Source organism: Eleutherodactylus coqui, chromosome 10, assembly GCF_035609145.1.
Source record: "Eleutherodactylus coqui strain aEleCoq1 chromosome 10, aEleCoq1.hap1, whole genome shotgun sequence".
Classification (NCBI taxonomy): Eukaryota; Metazoa; Chordata; class Amphibia; order Anura; family Eleutherodactylidae; genus Eleutherodactylus; species Eleutherodactylus coqui.
The window spans coordinates 79,227,952-79,250,975 of NC_089846.1; the positions used below are offsets into that span (position 1 = coordinate 79,227,952).

The 23,024-nt window shown below is 47.9% G+C and overlaps 1 protein-coding gene across 3 annotated transcripts; it reads left to right on the top strand.

The window, feature by feature from the left end:
* Positions 1-9,625: 9,625 nt before the first annotated feature.
* On the top strand, positions 9,626-22,006 carry LOC136580661 (mid1-interacting protein 1-B-like). Of its 3 annotated transcripts, none has more exons than XM_066581417.1 (2): positions 9,626-9,751; positions 21,073-22,006. In XM_066581417.1, exon 2 carries the CDS (start codon positions 21,084-21,086, stop codon positions 21,543-21,545), a length of 462 nt encoding a protein of 153 aa, XP_066437514.1. In that variant the 5' UTR covers positions 9,626-9,751; positions 21,073-21,083; the 3' UTR covers positions 21,546-22,006. The 3 variants fall into 3 exon arrangements, with proteins under 3 accessions (XP_066437514.1, XP_066437513.1, XP_066437515.1); XM_066581416.1 differs by lacking the exon at positions 9,626-9,751 and adding an exon at positions 16,425-16,575; XM_066581418.1 differs by lacking the exon at positions 9,626-9,751 and adding an exon at positions 18,451-18,507.
* The last annotated feature ends 1,018 nt before the right edge of the window (positions 22,007-23,024 follow it).

Here is a 23,024-nt window from a genome sequence, read left to right on the forward strand (position 1 = left end):
CAGGTCAACTACGATGCATATGATTCTGGTCTTTTAAAGACCCCCTGCGAATGCAGAACACCACCTGATGTACGTTTTATCCAAAATATCCCTTTGGTCCGTGCTGGAACACCCGGATTGGTACGCTAGACAACTATTACACATAGACTAGCTGCCTGGGTCTGGCAATGGGGTTAACAGATAATTGGATATAGAGGACCCCTTTGGAGATCACCCTGTGGGGGAATAGAGGCCTGATAACTTTCCCGTAACACAATACAGGATGGTTATGAACATTTATACATAAATGGAGGATTTGTCTCTTTTGAACCATTACAAGAAACACATCAGATTCCCAGATCCGTTTTTTATACATTTTTGCAGCTTAGACTTGCACTTCATGCTCAGTTTTCGGAGCCCCCCATCCGTCTCTACACACCCTCTGATGGGTATTCTGCACACAGGGTCCTAAGGGGCCGATTACTTTGTATACCCATCTTATTCACCCTAAGCTGGCTTATGTACGCCTGGGTGTTGTGGACCCATGGAGGCAGCTGACGAGGGCTAAACCAGCTATATCCTGGTACTGTATATGTTGGTCTCACCAGCAGCGAATAATAAGGTCAATCCACTATGTATCCTACATTGGTGTTATATTACCCCAAGTAGACTTGTTCCTAGATAGCTACAAAGCGATTAGCGAAGGAGTGAGGGACTGGGGGGCGGGGCAAGGACAGTTAGGGGCTGAGAAGCGACCGGAGGAGGTAGGAGGAGTTAGGACAGGAAAGAGTAGAGAGGAAGAGGAGGTACGGTCAGTCCACGAGGAAGAAAGAAGAGAGAAGACATGTGAGGACATCGGGAAGATAAGGACCATGGATCAGCTCATCAAGCAAATAAAAGAGGCGGTTGCCAGCCAGGGACCGGAATGGCTGATGAGAATGGCCGCCGAAGTGGGAGCCACATCGTCGGGAGAAGCCGTGGCTGGAAGGGACCCTCCATTGCAAGTGGTGAGTAGTGAGCCCCGCAGAAGGCCCCAAGGGAGAAGATTTCCCCCCGCCAGGCTGAGCCCGAGTCCAGCCGCGAAGAGGGGGGGCCGGAATGCGAGCCCGAGAGCGGCGAGAACGAATGGCGGCGACGGTGCGCGGTCGCAGCGCGTAACGGCGGGAAACCGCCAGGGCGCTTCCGGAAGCGGCGCCGGAGCGAATTTGGGTAACAACGTGGTGCTTACCAGGAGCGGAACTGAGCCTGTCGGGAAGGGTAAGTCCAGCATGGGAACGGGCTGCCCCGTGGCTGTCCGCCAGATGAGAGTGGGAGACGCTGAACGGCCCTCGCGCCGTTACGGCAGAGGGCGGATGGATCCGTGGGCCGGAAGTAGTTCCAGCACCGGGACTCTTGCGTGGCAATCTTCAAGCGAAAGTTGCGCGAGTGAGTCCTGCAGCAGCGTGGGCGGCAGCAGCGTCCATGAGAGGGGGCAAGCGAGAAAAAGAGCTAGGAGGGGAGCGGATAGGGTAGCTAGGCTGGAGGCGGGAAAACAGAAGGGAGCGGGGGGGGAAGGGGAGGGGGGAGAGGCGCGGGGGGGGGGGAGAGAGGTATGGGAGACGAATTTACTATGGCCTCTAATTCATCCCAGGGCTCAGGCTCGGAGGGAAGGGCCACTACATCGGAGCATTTTGGGGCCTCCGCAAGACGGCATAGAGAGCACGTGGTAAATCAGCGCGTGCAGGTCGGCCGGAGGCCCATAAGGGGGGTAAGGGAAAGCTACACCCCCTGTAGTCATGGGTCTAGCAGTAGGACAGTAAGAGGACTAGAGCCCAGGCAGGGGGAGGATATTTCAGCGGGCAAAGGACGGCGCAGCCAGTTTAGACAGGACAGCTCTGCATCAGCAGCGTCAGGTGAGGATTGCGCCGGCCATGAGGTGAGGCCCATTCACGGCCGTCGTAGGCGTGCCGGAGCGGTGCACAGGAGCAGGAGGCGTAGCAGCCAAGTGGCAGCGACTTGGGCTACGCGGTATTATTTACCATCTTCACCGGCTTCCTCCACAGATAATAGGCAGGCCGTCCGCGAAAGTAGGCAGCGCGAACCGGTCACGGCCACCAGAGCTTCATACGGCGTTAGCCCGTTGCCCCGTGGTGTCTCCCGCAATAGGGACATGGCACGACATGCGGCGGCGAGTCCGGCGCGACGTCAGACGATTCAGAGTGACCCGTCTTTTCCCTCGGCGAGGCCGGAGGACGAATTGGAGGGTGAGTCTTTATGTCCTAGAGTTTGGGGCGACACGTCGCCCGGGAATATGGATAACTTTATGGTAGCGCTTAGAGCGCTGGTGAATGATTTTGAAAAAAGTAAAGGGCCATCAGTGTCCTATGGTTGTCCGGGCCGAGAATCGCCCGTGGTTGGTAATGTGACTCACGCTCCCGGGTACTCGCCAACGGTGGCGAGCGGGAAAACAAAGAGTCGGTGAAGGATGGCTTACGGTTTTCGGATTCACTATTTTGTGGCGTTGCCCCCCTGGGTGTGGGCCTCGCAGAGGATACGGTGGAAAAAATAAAGAATGGTGTATACGTGGATATCTGGTCGCTCCTATCGGTGGAGCATGTGGCAGTCGACAAGGAGTGTTTTTCGGAACAGGGAGTCGATAAGAAGCCGAAAATAGCTAAAACTTTTAGTAACTGGCTGCAAGCCATGTTGACCTTGGCCCACGTGATAAGCCAGCATCAGCCGCGTAAAGGTCCGGGGTTGCTGGTTTACATTAAAGGGGTTGTCCCGCGCCGAAACATTTTTTGTTTTTTTTTCAATAGGCCCCCCGTTCGGCGCGAGACAAACACAAGGGATGGGTTAAAAAAAAAAAACAGTTTAGTACTTACCCGAATCCCCGCTCTGCGGCGACTTCTTTCTTACCTTAGCAAGATGGCCGCCGGGATCTTCACCCACGATGCACCGCGGGTCTTCTCCCATGGTGCACCGTGGGCTCTGTGCGGTCCATTGCCGATTCCAGCCTCCTGATTGGCTGGAATCGGCACACGTGACAGGGCGGAGCTACGAGGACCAGCTCTCCGGCACGAGCGGCCCCATTCACCAGGGAGAAGACCGGACTGCGCAAGCGCGTCTAATCGGGCGATTAGACGCTGAAATTAGACGGCACCATGGCGGCGGGGATGCTAGCAACGGAGCAGGTAAGTGAATAACTTCTGTTTGGCTCATATTTAATGCACGATGTATATTACAAAGTGCATTAATATGGCCATACAGAAGTGCTGAACCCCACTTTCTTTCGCGGGACAACCCCTTTAACACGATTCACAGCGCCTACAAGCTGCACGGTGGTTCAGCTTGGTGGCGCTACGACGAGGATTTTCGTCGTCGCATTTCAGGTATTAAACACGCAAGTTGGGCGACTAAGGCGACGGATGCCTGGATTCAGGTGATTCTGGCTCAAAAAACGACTAAGTCGCCGTTTCAGAGTAGTACCACGGGAGCCGGAAATGGGCAGCAGGCACCCGTGGCACACAAGCCCTCGGGGTCCTGTTGGTCATTCAATGAAGGCCACTGCCGGTTTCTTGCCGCTTGCAAATTCTGGCACGAATGTTCCTTTTGCGGCGGGTCGCACGCAGCGATACGGTGCTTCCGTCGACAGAGGCAAAATGCACCTCCTGGCACACCCGCGCCCGGGGCAACTCCAGTGAACGCCCAGTTCCTGGAGGGGTGGTTCGGCAAGTACCACAGGAAACGGGAAGCAAGCCTGCTTAAGGCAGGTTTCGCTTCAGGGTTTGTAATTCCTCATACGTCAAGTTCTGCGTTGTCGCTTAGTCGCAATTTAAAATCGGCTTACGAAAACAAGGATTTAGTGATGGAGAAGCTGCTGAAAGACGTGGAATTAGGTCGCATGGCAGGGCCCTTTAGGGAGCCGCCATTCGAGAACTTGCGAGTTTCTCCGTTGGGCTTGGTACCGAAGAAGGAATTGGGCAAGTTCTGGCTCATCCATCACTTATCCTATCCGGCGGGTGAATCGGTTAATGACGGCATCTCTAAGGAACAAACAGCCGTGTCGTATACTTCTTTCGATAGGGCGGTCTGCCTTGTCCGTCAGGCAGGTAGCGGTGCGCTATTGGCGAAGGCTGACATCGAGTCAGCTTTCCGGCTACTGCCGGTGCACTAAGACTGCTTTCACCTATTGGGTTGCCGCTTAGACGGCTTGTATTTCGTTGATATGTGCTTACCGATGGGTTGTTCCATCTCGTGTTATTACTTCGAAGTGTTCAGTTCCTTCCTGGATTGGATGCTACGATACGAGACGGGCATGCGATCGGTATTACACTATCTGGACGATTTTCTTTTCGTTGGGCCTGCAGATTCGGACGTATGCAGGTTCTTGCTTTACTCCTTTTTAAGAACTGATGGGTAAAGCGGGAGTGCCGCTGTCACGCGAAAAAAACATCGGGCCAGTCACATGTTTAACGTTTTTGGGTATCGAAATTGATACGAAGGAGATGGTTTTCCGTTTACCAGAAGACAAAATCGCGCGTCTACGTCAAGAGGTTAAGCTGGTTGGCAGCTCTAAGAAAGTTACACTGCACCAGCTACAAGTCCTTTTAGGCTTGTTAAATTTCGCGTGTTGGGTCATTCCAATGGGCCGCCCATTTGCGAGGCGACTGTTGCTGGCAATGGCGGGAGTCATGGAGCATCATCACTTTGTCAGGGTGACAAAGGGTATGTGGGCGGACTTACATGTATGGCAAGTCTTCCTACGGGCATTCAACGGACAGATCATTTGTCAGGCAGCGGAGATCACAAACGAGGAGCTTGGCATTTTTGCCGATGCGACGGGTTCCTGGGGCTTCGGTGTGATTATGGGGAACAGTTGGTGCAATGCACCATGGCCGGTAAATTGGGTCATAAGACGGTGGGTTAAAAACATAACCCTTTTGGAAATTTTGCCATTGATGGTGGCGATGGAGATCTGGGGTTCGGTTTTGGAAAACAAGAGCATCTGCTTCTGGTCGGATAACCAAGCAGTGGTGACGGCGGTGAACAAACAATCATCCAGATCTCCTTTGGTTTTGGCTGTGTTACGCCATTTGGTTTTGAAATGCTTGCAAAATAACATCAAGCTGAAGTCAAAACATGTACCCGGAATAACAAATAACATGGCTGACGCTCTTTCTCGTTCCCAGATGGAGAGATTCAGGGAACTTCACCCGACAGCGGATGTCAGAGGGGTATGTTGCCCGTCCTTTTTATGGGAAATCATAGAAGAGAGCTCCTAACTCTGATTTGCAATTCGGTTGCGGAATCGACGTGGAAACGATATAATGCGATATGGAGAGCATGGATGGCTACCGCGGGGGGTTATGTCCCCGCAGAAGCGCAAGCAAGTGCAGTGACGCTAGATATGTTAGCAGAGCTGCGAGGCAAGGCGCGTCGGCAGATGCGGCGCGCAAGCATTTATCGGCTATCGCCTTTTTGTTGCGCCTGCACGGGCGTCGTGACGTTACAAAAGAATTTGTCTTTGGACAGATCATAAAAGGTTGGAAGCAGGAGAAGTCGTCAGGATACGACAGACGGACGATAACTTTTGAACTGTTGAAGGAAATGTTGACCGTTTTGGAGTCGATTTGCAAAGGAGAAGGAGAGGTGTTGCTTTTTCGGGTAGCGTTCTCGTTAGCATTTTTCGCGGCTTTAAGACTGGGTGAACTAGTGTCCCCAAGCAGAAGGAAGCTGGGGGGATTGCTGTTTGCGGATGTTTTGTGCGGTAAGGAGGACATAAAATTACGTATTCGTAAGTCCAAGACAGACGTGTATGGCGCAGGCGAGTGGTTGCGCATTGCAGCATTGGGCTCAGATGCGTGCCCGGTTTTTTATTAAAACAGTTCGTGGCGAGACACAGTGGTACGGGACAGCTGCTGGTGCACTCTTCCGGTTCCCCGTTAACAAAGTTTCAATTCGGGGCGGTCATGCGTGCATGCCTTCGGAGGTTAGGTTTTGAGCCAAGCGAGTTTGGCACACATTCCTTCAGGATCGGCGCAGCGACATCGGCTTTTGCTTGAGGGTAGAGGAAGTGAAGCGGGTAGGCCGCTGGAGGTCGGAGGCGTACAAGTCGTATGTCCGACCTGATCTGCGGGTATTATAAAAGGTTTAATCAAGTTAACTGTTGGTTGTTGGTGTTGTGCTTTGTTTTGCAGGTTCAGAATGGACAGTATGGGTGGTGGGACACTCTTTTATACACTGGGCTGAGAAAAGAGCCGGGACCAGGCCTATTTGCAGGAACCTGGGTTTGAAGGAGGTCCAAGTAAAATGGCATGGTATAAGAGGACTGCAATGGGCCAGGCTGCTTCACGAGATGTTGTGTGTCAGCAGGTGGTCACAAGGAAAGGTGATTCTAGTTATCCATGCTGGAGGAAACGACTTAGGGAGAGTAAAAGTCGCGGAACTGGTTGCTCTGATGAAAGAAGACATGTTGCGGTTTAGAAAGTTCTTCGAGAAGACCATTATAGTACGGTCAGACATAGTCGCCAGGAGAGTTTGGAGGGAGGCGAGAGATGTAGAAGCCATTGACAGGGTTAGGAAGTGTATAAATTTTAAAATTTCAAAATTCGTCAAATCAATAGGCGGGGTAGCCATTAGGCATTGGGAGTTGGAGAAGAAGGTGCCAGGTATGTGGAGGAAGGACGGAGTTCATTTGAGCGATATAGGAATGGACACATTCCTATCGGGGCTGCAGGACGGGGTCGAGGCGGCTTTGTCGCTGGCATGTGGGGGGCGGAGTGCAGCGTAGGTAGGCTGCATCCTTTGTGGCGGTTACAGTGGTCTTTCCATGCCAGCTGGGGAATTGAGTGCGTGGACAGGCCATCATGGGCTTTCTCACGCCTTGACAGAAGTTAAATGTTAATGAATTAAAGGGGTTGTCCCGCGAAACAAAGTTGAGGTATACACTTCTGTATGGCCATATTAATGCACTTTGTAATGTACATTGTGCATTAATTATGAGCCATACAGAAGTTATTCACTTACCTGTTCCGTTGCTAGCGTCCCCGTCTCCATGGTGCCGTCTAATTTTCAGCGTCTAATCGCCCGATTAGATGCGCTTGCGCAGTCTGGTCTTCTCCGTGTTGAATGGGGCTGCTTGTGCTGGAGAGCGCTCCTCGTAGCTCCGCCCCGTCACGTGTGCCGATTCCAGCCAATCAGGAGGTTGGAATCGGCAATGGACCGCACAGAAGACCTGCGGTCCACCGAGGGTGAAGATCCCGGCGGCCATCTTCGCAAGGTAAGTAAGAAGTCACCGGAGCGCGGGGATTCGGGTAAGTACTATCGGTTTTTTTTTTTCAACACATGCATCGGGTTTGTCTCGCGCCGAACGGGGGGGCTATTGAAAAAAAAAAAAAACGTTTCGGCGCGGGACAACTTCTTTAATAAGTAGTTTGGTAGGCATGGGAAGAAGGAAATCAGTTAATGTTATAATAAATAAAGCTGTGGCCTACCCACATAGTTTATGCCAGCATGAAGATAAAGGTATGTTATTCAATAAAATTAAGTTTTAATAACTATAAGTGGTTTCCGTGTATTTGTCCAAAGGGAGCAGGTTTAAAGGTTAAGAGTCGCCCCAGTCTAGATAGCTACAAAGCGATTAGCAAAGGAGTGAGGGACTGGGGGGCGGGGCAAGGACAGTTAGGGGCTGAGAAGCGACCGGAGGAGGTAGGAGGAGTTAGGACAGGAAAGAGTAGAGAGGAAGAGGAGGTACGGTCACTCCACGAGGAAGAAAGAAGAGAGAAGACGCCCACCCTCCTGCCCTCTGAGCTGAGGGGAGAGGAGATTTGGTTATTGGTTAGAGGGATAGATTGGTTAAGTTGTCACAGCGGTTGGCGGTTACAGTAGTCTTTCCATGCCAGCTGGGGAATTGAGGGTGTGGACAGGCCATCATGGGCTTTCTCACACCTTGACAGAAGTTAAATGTTAATGAATTAATAAGTAGTTTGGTAGGCATGGGAAGAAGGAAATCAGGTAATGTTATAATAAATAAAGCTGTAGCCTACCCACATAGTTTATGCCAGCATGAAGATAAAGGTATGTTATTCAATAAAATTAAGTTTTAATAACTATAAGTGGTTTCCGTGTATTTGTCCAAAGGGAGCAGGTTTAAAGGTTAAGAGTCGCCCCAGTCCACTCCACCACGTTATCCATGTTCTACACCCAACACAAATGTTATCCGAAGTAAGTTTAAGATACTACTGTGAGCAAGACTCTTTTCTACACAGTCGAAAAGTGTCCTGTGTAGTATCTGACCTTTCATGTCACACTTCTTATAATAAAGGCTTTCGGATATATCCACTTCAAGAACAGTAGTATCTCAAACTTACTTCAGATACATGGCTGTAGTGGACTGAATGGAGGAACTGTTCTGGTGGAATCCCAAGCCCAGCATAAAATGGGAGCAGCACAGACAAGAATGGGTGAGCGATTTTGCATTTACTAATCGACAAATGTTATCCATCTATTATGCAGTTGCCCTGCGATTCAGGGTGGGGGTCTCTGAGCTCCTTGGTCTTAGATTGGCGACACCAGAGGTCTGTCTGTTAGGATTGCTGGATGAACAACAGCGGCAATATCATACTAACATTTTCTTTTTATGGCTCGTAAAGCTACTGCAATGAGATGGATGAGCGACCGCCTACACTCTACTAGGTTGGTTAATGCAATACTTCCATATATAAGAATAGGAAATGCCCTGAGAAATTCCATAAGATATGAGATACTTGGTATAACTCCCCATCCCCCAACCCGGACACTAGCTATATGCAGAATGCATGCCAGTGTTTAATGGACTTATTACAGCCCCCGGCAGCTCCCAGACAGACTAAAGGCGGTTTCACATGTGCGTCAGAACCAGCAGTCAGAGGTTTGGTCACATATCTGACTCAACATACCGGAAGAAAAAGTGCAGCATGCAGGAATCTGTATTTCGCCCAAAAGCCGGGCAGCTGGGCAGAAAGCGGCTGGACCCCATTATATTCAACAGGGTCTGCCTGACACTGTTCAGTTCCATACAGAGGCGAAGCCGTTTGGCCGCGGGGATTCCCCTTTCCTGCTCCCCAAATTGAATCCCCAACGCAGATGTGAAACCACTCTAATTATATCAAATTAAACTGCATGTTATTATTAATGTTGGTTTTGATATGAAAACCTCTGATTGTGATTGCTGTAAACTCTTAGATTCATATTATTTTTATGCTTCTCCACGAATCATTATGTAGGTGAACTTTGCACCGACTCGTCTGGATTATGTTTATGCTGCAGTTTTATTGTGTTATTTTTCAATAAAACAAGTTAAAAAAAAAAAAAAAAAGGAAGGAGCGCAGCAGTCGTCCGTAACAATTGGGTTCTATGTCTCATATTTCAGAGGTTCTTGGAAAATAATTGCGGCAACCAGATTGGTTGTTGTGCAGAACCTTCTCTAAGCTGCCGGATGCTGCTGCAGCGCAGACTGTGGAGTTGTGTCGGCGTTACTCATTGTATGTCTGCAGTTCGCATGTGTCGTAGACTTCAGGACGCGGCTGCGAGGCTTCCTACATACTTCCCCTAGAAGACTTCCTGCTATGGGCAGATGCAGTCAGTCGCTCACTGTTGGTCTGCTCTATGCCAGGCGGCTGCTAAACGAGGGGGAACAATTCATCAAAAACATAGCTAAGCAAAACTTGCACATATTTCACTATTTTGCATATAAAAACTACCATGTGCAACTGTACCGTGTACCATCAGCGGTGCGACTCCAGAACACGAGGTAGGTCTCTGAAGAATATATGCTCATGCTTACCGTAACATGTAATTCTTCTGGCTGTGGGGTCTTAGTGCATAGAACTGGCCAGCGGTCGCCATTCCTTTTGCAGAGTATAGGAAGAATACAGCGAGGCAAGAAGAAAGGAAGGAGCTGCAATGACTACCAAGTTGGGGTGCTGCGCATGGATCAGACCCAAAGGTAGACATAAGAAAGGAAAAAAGATACATCATGAATCTGCAGACAAAAACATATAATAAATGACCAAATTTACTGTAGAAAAAGCAAAGAACACTGAAATAAAACCACTTAAAATATAAGAAAACAATAAAGAATATTGTGAAACCAATCCCAGCAACTACCGGTCCCCAACAAGGCAGCAACGTGTATACTAATAATGGGGGCCATACAGCGACGGAGGGAATACAGGAAATCATCAATAATAAATTATTAATATTACAACCACTGCTATAATGAAAACAAATGTGGATATAAAGGACAATCCCATTAAAGTGCAAGAGCGCCTAAAGTAAAGTGTCCGTGCTTAGAATGAGGTCAAAGGGCCATTAGATATTATGGGATCTTTCTCCTACGATATCTAATGGCCCTTTGACCTCATTATAGAGAGGATTGGGCGCACCTCACATCAGACAACACATAGATGCCCGTCCGTGTGCTGTCTGGCATACATCTGGCATCGTCTGTGAGTTATTTCATGTGGGCCAGGTGGAAGAATGTCCCCATATATAGCCTACTTGGGGGCTATGTGCGGTCTGTGGATTAACAAGGGCGTCCTCAAGGATGCCGCAGGCCTAAGGGAAACTAGCAATGACATATCTAACCAGGATAGTAAAAAATACTAAGAAATGAAAAGTAGAAAGAATCCAAAAATATAAAGTCTTCCAACTTCTAGAGATGCATCCGAGTATGCGGTGCCACACACATACAATGCAGGCTATTCCCTCTGAGATTGACGGGTTTGGACTACTTTTCCCTAATGTGTATAGGGGTTTAAAGAGTGAGCGCATCAGTAAGTAGTCTGGGATTGAAAGCATGTGTAGCGAGCGGTGGTTGGAAATCAGCTTAGGTTCACAGTGGCTATGTACTCTGACTTCCTTCTGCTACACTACAAGAGTAATGGTGGATGTTTGTGGTTGTAGTTGCTGACGCCAGTTTGTAGTGGGTCGGAGCAAGGGGCAGCTTGGTGGTTGCATTCCCACCGGTTCATGCTACAAAGCTTATGGATAGTGGTGGTCCCTGTTCCTTGAGGGCTGTATAGTATGTTATGTAGTGCAGATGTCTCCTCATGGGAGGAGCTCCAGGAGTTGGGGGAGGGGAAAACAGGAAAACTCACTTTTATTAACAATTCCAGGAAAACAAGGCAACATCCAATACAGTCCATTTTCTGTACATCCAAATCCAGAGTTTGGTGACTGAAGATACTGCCTTCTGTCATATCGGGCACCTTTCCTCCACTTCTCTCAGACTCAGGGATGGAACTGTCTCTGGCTATACTTTATGGACTCTGGGTCCTCCCATGCGCATAGGGCTCAGGGGCTAGACAGACGTCTAGTCTACCCTCTGGTTTAGACTTGTTGGTCCTCCAATCACTAACTCCATTTTAATACTTTTCTTATAGTAAACATAGCCATATGATAAAACTATATATAATACTTATATAGTAACAACTTTGGGTCACTACAATTCTCCCCTTTTTAATGTAAGCCGTCCTCTGCGTTTGATTACATAATGTGATAGTGCAGTAGCAAGAGTGGCCTGTAGGGGGCCTCTGAGCGCAGTCACTGTGTTGGGTTTAGTTAAGCTGCACCTGCAAGGGTGCCGTTACACAGATTAAATTTCCCCTCCTTCACTGAGGTCTGTGGGGCCTGAGGTCTATGTAGACCTGGTGCTCGTCTGTGAGGGATCTGGAAGCACGGAGTGGACAGGGGGTAGTTGGCCTCTCGTTTATCGCCTGTTGGGGCGAAGTCACCTTCCTGGAAGGTCTGCTGGAAGAAGCGGTATGCGTTGCTGTGTGCGCTGTGATGCATAACAGTGTGAAGTTGCATATGATATGCTGGACTGTATGTTTACTGAATACGTTGCTATGCTGAAATAAACGCTGGAGGAACCAGCATTTGGACTTTACTCCGTTTCTGGACATCATTGTGGTGCTGCCATGCCTGGGCAGGGGAAAGAAAGCAAGAGATCCCGGGCAAGTAACCCCAACTTGCCACAATAAGCACAGGTCAAGCTATAATCCACTGTAACTTTTAATTTCCAAAATTCACATCTACAAATATGCTTTTAGACATCCATAAAATCACAATTCCCACCTGTGAGGTGTAGAAGTAAACCACGCAACATGAAACACGATAGCAGTGAGTCAGGGTGGAACCTCGGGTCTCACGCAAGCTATGGGGCCCATTCAAAAATTATTTTTCCCACAGTATGACCATCTGGATCCTCAATAATGATCCAGCGTTAAAACAGTACCTGGCTTTTTTTTGTTGAGGCATCAACAACAAAAAAAAGTCTCTCTTTTTGGCTCAAGACAAGTTTACCTGTAAAATTTCAAAGATTATTACATAACGTTTCTATCAAATACTGTAGCAATATATCCCGATTAAGAATTCTCAATTACCTACGGAATTAAAGTATTTGCCCACATCAGTACAAAACCTTCTCAGAAAGTACTGCTGACAGCGCTGTCCAGTGGCAGCACAGCAAGATCATTGTCGGCGTCATGCTTCTTAGTAGCTGCATCGCTGGGGCTCCTTGAGGCTTCCTGCACACGAGCGAGCGCAATATACCCGCGGATGTGAGCCGGTTTTCTTTAAAAATGCTTCCCATCACTTAAGGCAAAGTAGTGATCCTCTGGGAGAATCAGCAAGTGTTTCCTATTGTTTTCAGTTGGAAGTCTCACATCGCACTCGCGTGGACATCACACGTAATGCAATGCGCGTTCTGAGGAACACGAAAAGTTAGAGCATGACATGTATATGACGCTATTCAAAAGAATGGGGTTCACATTAATGCGATATTTGTGCGCCTCGCAATGCACAAATCTCCTGCGATTTTCACAACCGTATGAAAGTGGCCTTAGGCCGTCTTCATACAAGGCAGAAATGCTGTTGAATTTTTGTTGCCGGAATCGCTGCCTAGAGTACAAGCCATGTGGAAGAGAGTTCAGAAATCTTCACGTTGTGGTAATTTGCTGCGACGAATCTGCAGTGTTTTTTGATAAATTAGATTTACACTGCAGATTTATGCTGCGGAATTAAACCCTGGAAATACAAGTTATATCCCTCAGCGATTTGGCATTTAGGGGCCGATTTGGCAGCTGAGGATTTGCAGTGTAATTGCTGTGGGTTTTCCGCTACAAAATGCCTGCAGTGATTACGCACTGTGTGAAATTGACGTAAGGCTGCTATTACCTGGGCGCTGTTAATGCTCGTGTTATAGCAGTAAAAGCGATCTCCAGCTCGATTCTTTTATATAGTTTTGTGCTGAACAACAATATATAAAATCAGTATTCTCGCAGTGGTGCTGGCACGCTGTTTTGGCTCGATAGCATCTGACAGGGGACGTCACTGGGGATTCTCACAAGGTGACATCCTGTAAACCTGTCATGTGGGCTTCTAATGTGGAAGACCCTGGTAGGTCTATAGGACGTCACTGACGACATCCATCCTATTGCTGCAACGAGCATGCAGGTAGACTGCGGCAGCTGAAAGAAGACCGGAGGTCCGGGAGCAGAGCGGGGAGTAGGCATGGTTTTTACTATAAATTCCCTCACTGTCACCAATGATTTGGGGGGTATATAGTTTACTGACAAACCCCTTTAATATTTGAGTTGTTCCTGCACTTGCACATTCAGCCTGACAATTGTTAGCACTTGTGTGATAGCAGCAGCACTCCCCTCCTAATCCAGGTAACCAGAGCACTGGGTGTCCTATCCTTCTATCACTATCCCGGATTGCCCTCATTGTCTTGTCACATAAACACTCCGTATCTCCCAAGATATGAGGCCTCTGATAGTGAAGGACAGCAATCACAGCTCACAGACTAAACCCCATTTACACGCAAACATGAGCGCTCAAAAGACAGTTTGTGTGACAGTTTTGAATGATTATTTTGCATAAACTACTAATGGGCACTAATGTCTATTAGTAGCTTATTAGTTTAATTTGTATGTAAATGAAGCTCCCTTAGCTGTATGCACATAACAGCAGGTGGTCTGTTATCTGCATGCATCTCCATTGTTCTCCAGTGGGCCAGCAGCTGAAAACAATGTTATCAGCACTCCCGCGGAGAATCACAGCGTGCGGTCCCTGCTATCAGCTGGCCAGCCGAACAATGGCTTTCATGCTGCACTAAAAATCATTGTTTGTCTGAAAAGCTAACAATGGTAGCATTTACACGTAACATATCGCTCAAAAGACATTGTTTGAATGAATTTTGAGCGATAATCGTTGTGTGTAAATGGGCCTTTACACAGAAATTTAGCATTTAAGACAAATATACTGGCATGTAGCATCCTGCAAGCTCGCTGTATTACGCCAACACAATGATGGAAAGAGGGCCTTGTCTAATTATTTAAATGAGGCGACAGACCATCAGACTTCTATGATGGCAATGACAACGAAGGCTGTGATACAACATGACCTCTTATTGGAACGCAAGCAGAAGTGGCAGGTCTGACTCTGTGCATTCCAGTAAGAAATGGAAACCACTGGGTAACCCCTTTAAGGGTATTCTATCATTGAATGTAATTATATATATATATATATATATATATATATATATATATATATATATATATATATATATATATACCGCTGCGGGATTTCCGCCCGTGTGAAGGCGACCATAGCCTGCACATGGGCGGAAATCCCGCGGCGGTATTTCTCGCGGGATTTCCGCCACTGAAAGTTTGCATAGGAGTGCATTACAATACGCACTCCTATGCAGACGGCCGCAGTTTGGCCGCGCGAAATCTCGCGCGGCAAACAAACTGCGGCATGTCCTATTTTTGTGCGGGGCACGCACTCACCTGGCCGCCGGCTCCGGTCTGCGCATGCGCCGGCTGCGCGGCAGCCGGCACATGAAAGAGCCGGGGCCGCCAGGCGCGGGTGAGTACGCGCTCGTCCCTGCAGGCTCTCGGGTCGGGTCCCGCGGCGAGAATTCTCACTGCCGGATCCGACCCGCTCGTCTGCAGGCGGCCATAAAACGGCCAGGAAGCAGATTTAGGTGTTGAGTATTGTGCAGGAGGGCGTATCCCGCGCTGTAGAATATTCCGTCCCGTGTGATAACATCTTCTAATGTACATGAGTATTTTTAGTTCCCTTTTCTTCTGCATTTTTGATAATTGTGACATAACAGCTGCAATTTTACAAGCGAAGGCTCAGATCTGAGTTCAAACTGAAATTATGGGAAATACTCCGGGCTGCGAGAGCATCTGCCCCTTCTGCTATGCCCCACCTATTTTCCCAATAAAAAATACAGTTTATGTGGCAGAAATTTGCAATAAGTGACACATTTTAACAAAAAACCTTACTTGCACCAAAATTGCTATGTTTTGATGCCAGAATTCAGACGCAAGTCTGATCATGACTGTCCTCCACGTGTGACAGCAGCCGAAGGCTGATTTCACATGAGAGCGTTAGAAAACGCATTTTGTTGCATCTGCAAAAAACAGACGTGCCTTCATCGGAGTTCAGTTCAGTGCGCCATTTGTATGTGGTCTGTGTGATCGTTTTTTCCTTCTGTATATTTTCCGTTTCTCACATCCACACATCCTGTCCGTTCTTCAATTCCATTTTCTCAGCCCCGTGTCCTTACCCTGAGGTTGTGCCCCCACCTGGCATGTGACCCGTGGCCTTACCGCCTTTCTATGATATCTTCTATGTGTTTTTGCACCAAAAAATACTGTCAGGAAATCGCATGCATGTATTTCCTGCGGATTGGGAAGCACATCGCCACAGCTTTGGGATGCATTTTTCTGCTGATCGGTTTTCACAAGTGAAGCATATAGAAATCATGTGCCTCAACTATAGTTGCCGATCGGCAAAAAACTGCATCTCCAAATCGTGGCGTTTGGTGGTAACACGGATGCAGCTTTCTGACTGTGCGATCATGGGAAGGTTCACTCTGGAGGTCTATCCGGGGATCCGCCACAGCTTCTGATGACAGCACTTGATGGAATCCCAGTATGGGCCCATTCAGCTGCATGGGTTCTGTAGGTTGGCACATGGGACAGTGCAGTAGACTGCACTCTTCTACACTGCGAAGATCATGGAAACAAACAGAACCCTTGTAAAGTGCTGTCTGTTGCTCTAATACAAGGGCTTCAGGTCTGATCCCCTCGCTGACGTAATCACAGAGTGCAGGAAATAACGCTGTGTGATTATGCACATCAAAAATCGCAATTCAGATGTCATGTGGGAACACGGCCTCATTTTGCTTTGCAGAACCAAATTGCCAAACATCTGCATTCACAGACGTCCTGCTTTTAACCCTCGCATTGCCGCAGGGCACAGCATGGACACTGCAATGTGACTCAGGACTTCTGAGCGTAGTCTGAGCTGCTGTCTGGCAGTGAAAGGGTGCAGAGATGAGGGCGTGTTGTTTGGCTCTGCTGGCCAATGACAGGGGATGAGCTAGAGAGAAGTAAGCTGCAGCAGGGTGACTTACTCCATAAATAGAGCAGCAGCAGCTGGAGGAGGGGGTCGGGCTGGCTTAGCTGCAGGTGCCAAGTTTTTAAGAAAGGACTTTGTCTTTGTGCTGCAGCTGCTGGAACCCAGACAGAGAGGAAGGATGATCATCTAATGGTAATCCCCAGCAGCGCCATTGTCAGGGAGGGGTGTGCAGCAGACAATGGGATGGTATGGGTGCAGCTCTATGGTTTGGGTGGATCTATTCTGTTATCCATCATGGTTACTTGTTAGAACTTTTTGTATCAAGTGTTGCAGTGTAAACAATGTTACAAAGTTGCATTTTTCTACAGCTTTATTATGATACATGGTCTCATACAAATGTGACAATTTCTGTCCATGCTGTTTCACAAGGTTCTTATAAGCTGGGGGTCTTCATTAATGTGGAAGGGCTCTGGCTTGCTGGGCTGTAGGTGGGCAATGCAGACCACTAATATAAAACTTGGAACTAAGTAAAACTAGTTGTTGCTGACTGCAGAGAATGATGGTGATGTAATAACCCTCAAACCAGTGAAACATGGTTAAAAGGGACGTTGGGTTCACCTGGGGCTTTTTTCCCCCCTTCCTTCCTTCCCCTTTCAGCGAAATCTAAAGTGATGGCTACTTATATAGCGCCCAAACTGATGCAACCCTGCGGGCAGCAGCTGCACCGTGGGTGTTTCTGCATGTTACACGCTGGCACGGAGCTTCCTCCTCGCTCACACTTGTAGACTTGCACTAGTATTTGTAAGTGTAGAAGATGTGCAGATATTCCTATTCTACTCTGCAGGTTCCACTCCTGATTTGGGCTTGAAGCAGTACTTGTCACCTGAATCTTTGGGGATGTTCACACAGTGTAATTCAGCAGAAAACAAATCTACACTGCACCGAAGTAATGTAGAGGTCTGAGGAGGGTCCTGAACTCTTCTTGTAGACTTCATATGTAAGTCCATAAAGCAACATGATGCAGATTTATCATGTTCACCGCAGGTCCACTTTCATCCACTTTGCTGCAGACTGTCTATCTGCTATTCTACAGCAGGCATTTCTCCCCCCCCCCCCCCCTTCCCATTGCACGCTTCCCCCAAATGGATGTCCCCTTGGGGTGCACTTACATGGGTGACTCTTCCCACGAGTTCTGTGCATTGCAAGGTGCATGAAGAAGAGAGTGGGTGCATTTTCTGTTGCAGTGCTGTAGGAACTGATGCGAGAGACAGACTGCAGCATGTCCTTATCTGGGTGATTTTGCCGAAGAGTCGCCTATTTTTCTCTATGGGAGCAGAAAAGAATCGCATTGTGCTGGTATGTACATGTGTGTTTAACAAGCGTGCGATGCATTTTGCTCCCATAAGGAATAATGGACAATAAAGTGCAGCAGTGGGATGCAGGTTTTTTCTTCTGCGCCAAACATCACACGCACATAAAAAAAATCATGGGTTTTCAAGTGCGATATCCAAGTTTCTCAGACAGATATTGCACTCTTATGTAAATGCTCCCTTAGGGATGCGTGCCACATGCAGATCTGCCACGTGTGAACGGACCCTCGGGGTAGCTTTTCACATAATGAGCCACATTTCTAAAACTTTTTATGACCATTTCTGTTGTTTAAAAAAAAAAAAAAAAAAAAAAAAAGACTTGTGTGAGAGGGTTTTGAGCCAAAAAGTTGTGGCGACTTTCCACGGCAGCGCTGGCACTTTTTTGATAAGTGGGCAGGTCTTGCTGGGGGGGGGGGGCATAGCTGCCCCAAACCAACAGGTTTATGCTTAATTCACATGGAAAACTGGCATAAATGATATCAGAAATGTTAGCCAGGACGGACCTGGTGCAAAAGAAGGCCAAGCATACGTGACAACTGCACCCCTATGTATGGGGAGCACGGTGTGCTCGGTAAACTGCAGGAAGACCTGAGTTGGAAATACTGCTCATGGACAATTTCCCACAATGTTTTTTTTTTTTTTTAAAATGCCACTTTAGTTGTCTGGTGTGTTTTGCAGTTTTTGACAGATCCAGCAAAAACAGAATCCTTTCAAAAATGGATTTGGCTTAAACTGCAGTGGTGGTCTACAATGTGTAAGTACCCTCGAAGAAGTATGTGTGGGCGCTTGGAGGCGACTTCTTGCTGGGGCTGTCTTTGATCATAATCTTGTGTGCTTGGTTAACGGGAACTAGTCATGTCCACATAGCGCCTTAAAGTTATGGTGCTGGTAGGGGATGTGAACGTCAGCCGGGATATATGTAATATTCTATATACTTGCCAGCTCCTGCCATCCAGCTCTTTCACCTGGCGAAGTGGGTGCGTGGCGTGAATATCTGACACTTTTCAGGTTCCTGTGTTCCATAGAGTTGTATGAGGGTGCATGCACCGGAATCTGACCGTCAGATCTTCGTGACAATGCTGGATGGCGGGAGCATAAACTCCTCACCCGGCTCCCTTCCCCCTAACAGTCCCATAACTCAGTTTATTGTGCTGTGGGAACGGGCTGGGTTCCCTTCAAGGTTCAAGGAGGTAAAGTAGAAATGGACCTACAGCTAAAGTTAGAAGAGCAGCACGGATGGGAATATTTTTAATTTTTTTTTTCTACATGAAAAGAAAGAGTAAGAACTTGTTCCCACGGCCATCTGTGTAAAACCCTGCATGGATCACGCAGCGTATTACCGCTATCGCCACACATGGCAATGATTATGCACTACGCATGACAGCGTATCTTACACACGGTCCTATGCAGTTTGACTTTATTTTAATTCCCCGCCCTCATAGTGGCATTACATACACAATGTATTGCATATGGATAGCGTTGAATGTGCAAACAATAGGGCTGTACATGCGTTATACATGGTGAAATAGAACATGCTGCGATCTTTACCGCGTGCATTACATGCAGTGAGTATATGCTGATACGACTGGATGTACGACAATGTACTTTCATTGACTCCAGTCACCGTGTAATATGCGGGGGAATGACGCTGGTGGAAACGAGCCCGAAGGCTGCGGAAGCATATTGTAGGGTTTGTCTTGTGGCAGCGGCCCTGCCGACACCTAATCCTATCTAGATCTGTGATGTTGTGTATAGAGAAGATAATCCTAAGGAAGCGCACTACAGCTGCCATAATAACTAGGATAGCTCTCTACCAAATGGCCGTACCTCCGGTGATCTCTCATGACCCGAGCAGCAGGACAAGCTGGCGTCTCACCGCCGCTTATCTCCCACCCCAACAGAAGGTTCAGGCGTGTTGAGATTCTGGCTCATCAGCTATTCTGATACTAATTGTTAGCAGATGCTGCCAGGATGTATCTAACGCATTCTGCAGCAGTCGTCCGGCTCTGTTGGGGCTCCCAATGTATGTCCTGGAGTGTAGATGGAAACGACCCAACATACAGACTCCATGCGGGGCTCAGATTTGACCCGGTGGCGCTGCCAGGTAACTGTATTTGTGGAGACACCGTGGGCAGGAAGACTGCCCCTCTACAACTACTTGGCTGTAAGACTTCCTGTCTGTAGAATCCTCTAATCCAGATGTAGTATATGGGAAGATCCACCGCACAAGGCGGCACACTTAAATCGGTTATCGGGGTTAAGATTGTAATCAACTGACAAAATCAAATGTTGGTGGTGATTCCGCTTTTCTACTTTCTCCCAAATGATGCTGGGAAGATGCAAACTATGGTGGGATGTCCTGACTAGCAGGTCTCCGCTGAAGCTCTGAGTGCTAGTGTCTGCATTCAGGGAGCATTCGTGTAGCATTATTTAACACACTATGACTACGCTGGCGGTGTGGGGGTGCAACAGCCGCTGCTGAAAATGGCGCTGTGACTGAATCCTCAAGAGGAAATGCATGGGGCCATCCAGTCAGAAGATTTCCTTCCATATGTTTTATCTTCACAGTCCAGGGATGAACACTGCTGTATCGTTGAAGGGTTGCTCGCTGCTACTAGTCCAAGCTCTTTTCTCTAGCTTTGTGGGGCAAGGTGGAGAGTTCTGACAAGTGGCTGAGCACCCTGCCCATTTTGACAACTGTAGAGAAAGCTGCACACTTCCAGGGTCATAGGACTGTGAAAACAGATGTCTGGATATAATTGGTTTGAATACTAAAATGGATATGATAGGTTTAATTGCTTGAAGATAAAAAGAATTTAAAGTGAGCCTCCAGTTTGGGGTCAAAACTCATTTACCAGGACCAGAGGGGGCAGCGGGCGTATTGCCTGCAGTTCTCTGCCATCCACCAGTAAGAGGTTGCCTTTATGTCCATTCAAAATGGCCTACACAATCACCGATGCACTATATCTGCTCTCTAATTGGCCAGAGCTGCTCACATGGTCAGCACTGAACAATCAGAGCAGAGCAGTGTATAAGGTAGTTAGACAATTGCTGTGGCTATCTTGGATTGGTGGGATCCTGCAGACTGGAGTGTCAACCGAGTAACTACCGGTAACCTATCTGCACCCCTCCCCTCTTGCTCGGGGACAGAAGTGTGTCTGGAAACTTGAGAGTTGCTTTAAATACAGTTGGGACATAACTGTAATAATGCTAATGTAAAGACTTGTGTGTTCCAATTTGTGCATGCAAGAAGTGTATTAAGAGTTTGATATGTCAATGACTAGAACTGCATTTATTGAAGATAACTTTATTCTTGCAGAATAGACCGCCATGGAAGTGTCAGAGTACAGTCCTGAGCGCCATTCCCTCCTAGATGCCATCCATCGATTCAACACTGCCACGACAATCATGGATGAGACCATCATGGTTCCCAGCATGTTACAGGATATCACCCCAGCCAAAGAAGAACAGGAGGAGCCCATCAAGTCCAAGGATCTACTGGGCCAGAACAACCTGTATGACTCCTATCTCCTCCTGAAGTCTCTAAAAAATGACATGAAATGGGGGGTGCATCGAGAAAATGGAAAGACGGACGGCCCTGTCCCGGAAAAGGATGCTCCGGAGGAAGAGACTGGTGATCTAGTGGACCAATTTCAGCATCATTTAAGAGGGCTCCTGTCGGTCCTAACAAAGCTGACAAAGAAAGCCAATCTTCTAACGAACTGCTACAAGAAGGAGGTTGAGATAGGGAATGCAAATGCCAGACCATTTTCTAGCAACCATTATTATTGAGAATCAAAATTGCATTTTCTCAGGTTCTTCTTGGTTATTAGCCTGTCTAGGACATTACCTAATCACATTCAGGGAGCTGCCCCTCGCACCTTAACTACTTAGTCCACTAGTTAGATTATAGTGAAGGTTCCAGTTACTGACAGCCCAAACTCCACCGCTGACTTCACTAACAGGGCAGAGACCACATGAATGTAAAAATAAGACCAACACGGGCATCAGAGCCAGGTTCTGGTAAACCTATATCCCTGCTCATATTTTCCATTCTTCACTTGTAGTTAAGCCTCTGTCTAAACCTTGCCGTACTTTTAGGGGTCCCTATCTTCTGCTTCCCCCTTCGGCCTGGAAATACCTCTTGCCTATTGACAAAAAGCTGTGGATGTTTTGTTATTGAAAAATCTGAAGCTTGAAACCAAATGTTGCCTGTTTATGTGTTTTTTAAAGACAGATGTGTTTCTACTTTGTGAAGGCTCTTGTATTTACTTACTGCAAGAAGGAAGCTTCCATGCCTGAACATGGCTTCAGCGCTGGTCAACCATGTGGCTCGTGTTCATAGACCTGTGTCCTGGCCATAGGCGTGATCATGTCATGTAACTACATGCAACCCTCTGCCACTAACTGGGGAGAGGCTGACTATACAAATCTGTACTGTTTACTCTCAGAACATTCAGCCAAAACCGTCTTCGGTGCTGCTCTCTGCTGCAGCCTTGTTCAGCTCTAGGCGCAGTCTACACCGGGAGTGTTTTAGGATTAGCTGGTGCAGTATGTGTTGGATATCCATCTTGTTTAGGAAATGGTAACTTGTGCTTTTAGTGAGAGGGAAGGGACTCTGAGTACATGTTCTTACATTACATCAAGGAATACACCAATGGAAGGAAAATGAGGTGTGAACCGTAGACAGTGGGCTGCAAGAGCCATACCAAAACTCACTGGGATAGCCAGCTTTTTGTCTAGGGGGCTGGATGAAGTGCTACATCCAGTGTTATTTTTTTTTTTTTTCTTCTTTCGGTATTTTCAGCCAGACTTGTGATGGAAGAGCCGTCCAGATGTGTAACCTTAGTGGGGTTGGCGGCAGTGGTTCTTGGCTTGTCTCTTTGCAGTGATATCACCTGGCCCTGCCTGAGCGTGAGCCCCACGATGAGCTGCTTGGGGGAATCCCCACTGATCAACTACTGCTGACCTAGCTGGAGGCTGTCTGAAGTAAATGTGTGCAATGCCCCTTTAGGGTCTCCTTTTCACAGCCAAACTGCTGCTGACTGTCAGATTTCTCTTTCGCTGCCCTTTGCCTTTGTACAGGGGCAGGTCAGCCATTGGTACAAAGATGGCTGGCCAGAGCTCAGGTTCCACAGGTAGATCTATAGTATGGCGGTGGATGATTGCTGATACAACTGTTGACACCCATACTGCTTGGCTCCCCAGCTGTGAGAGATGAGACGATGCCTACTGCTGGAGTGTGGGCACTATGATGCCTACTGCAGGAGT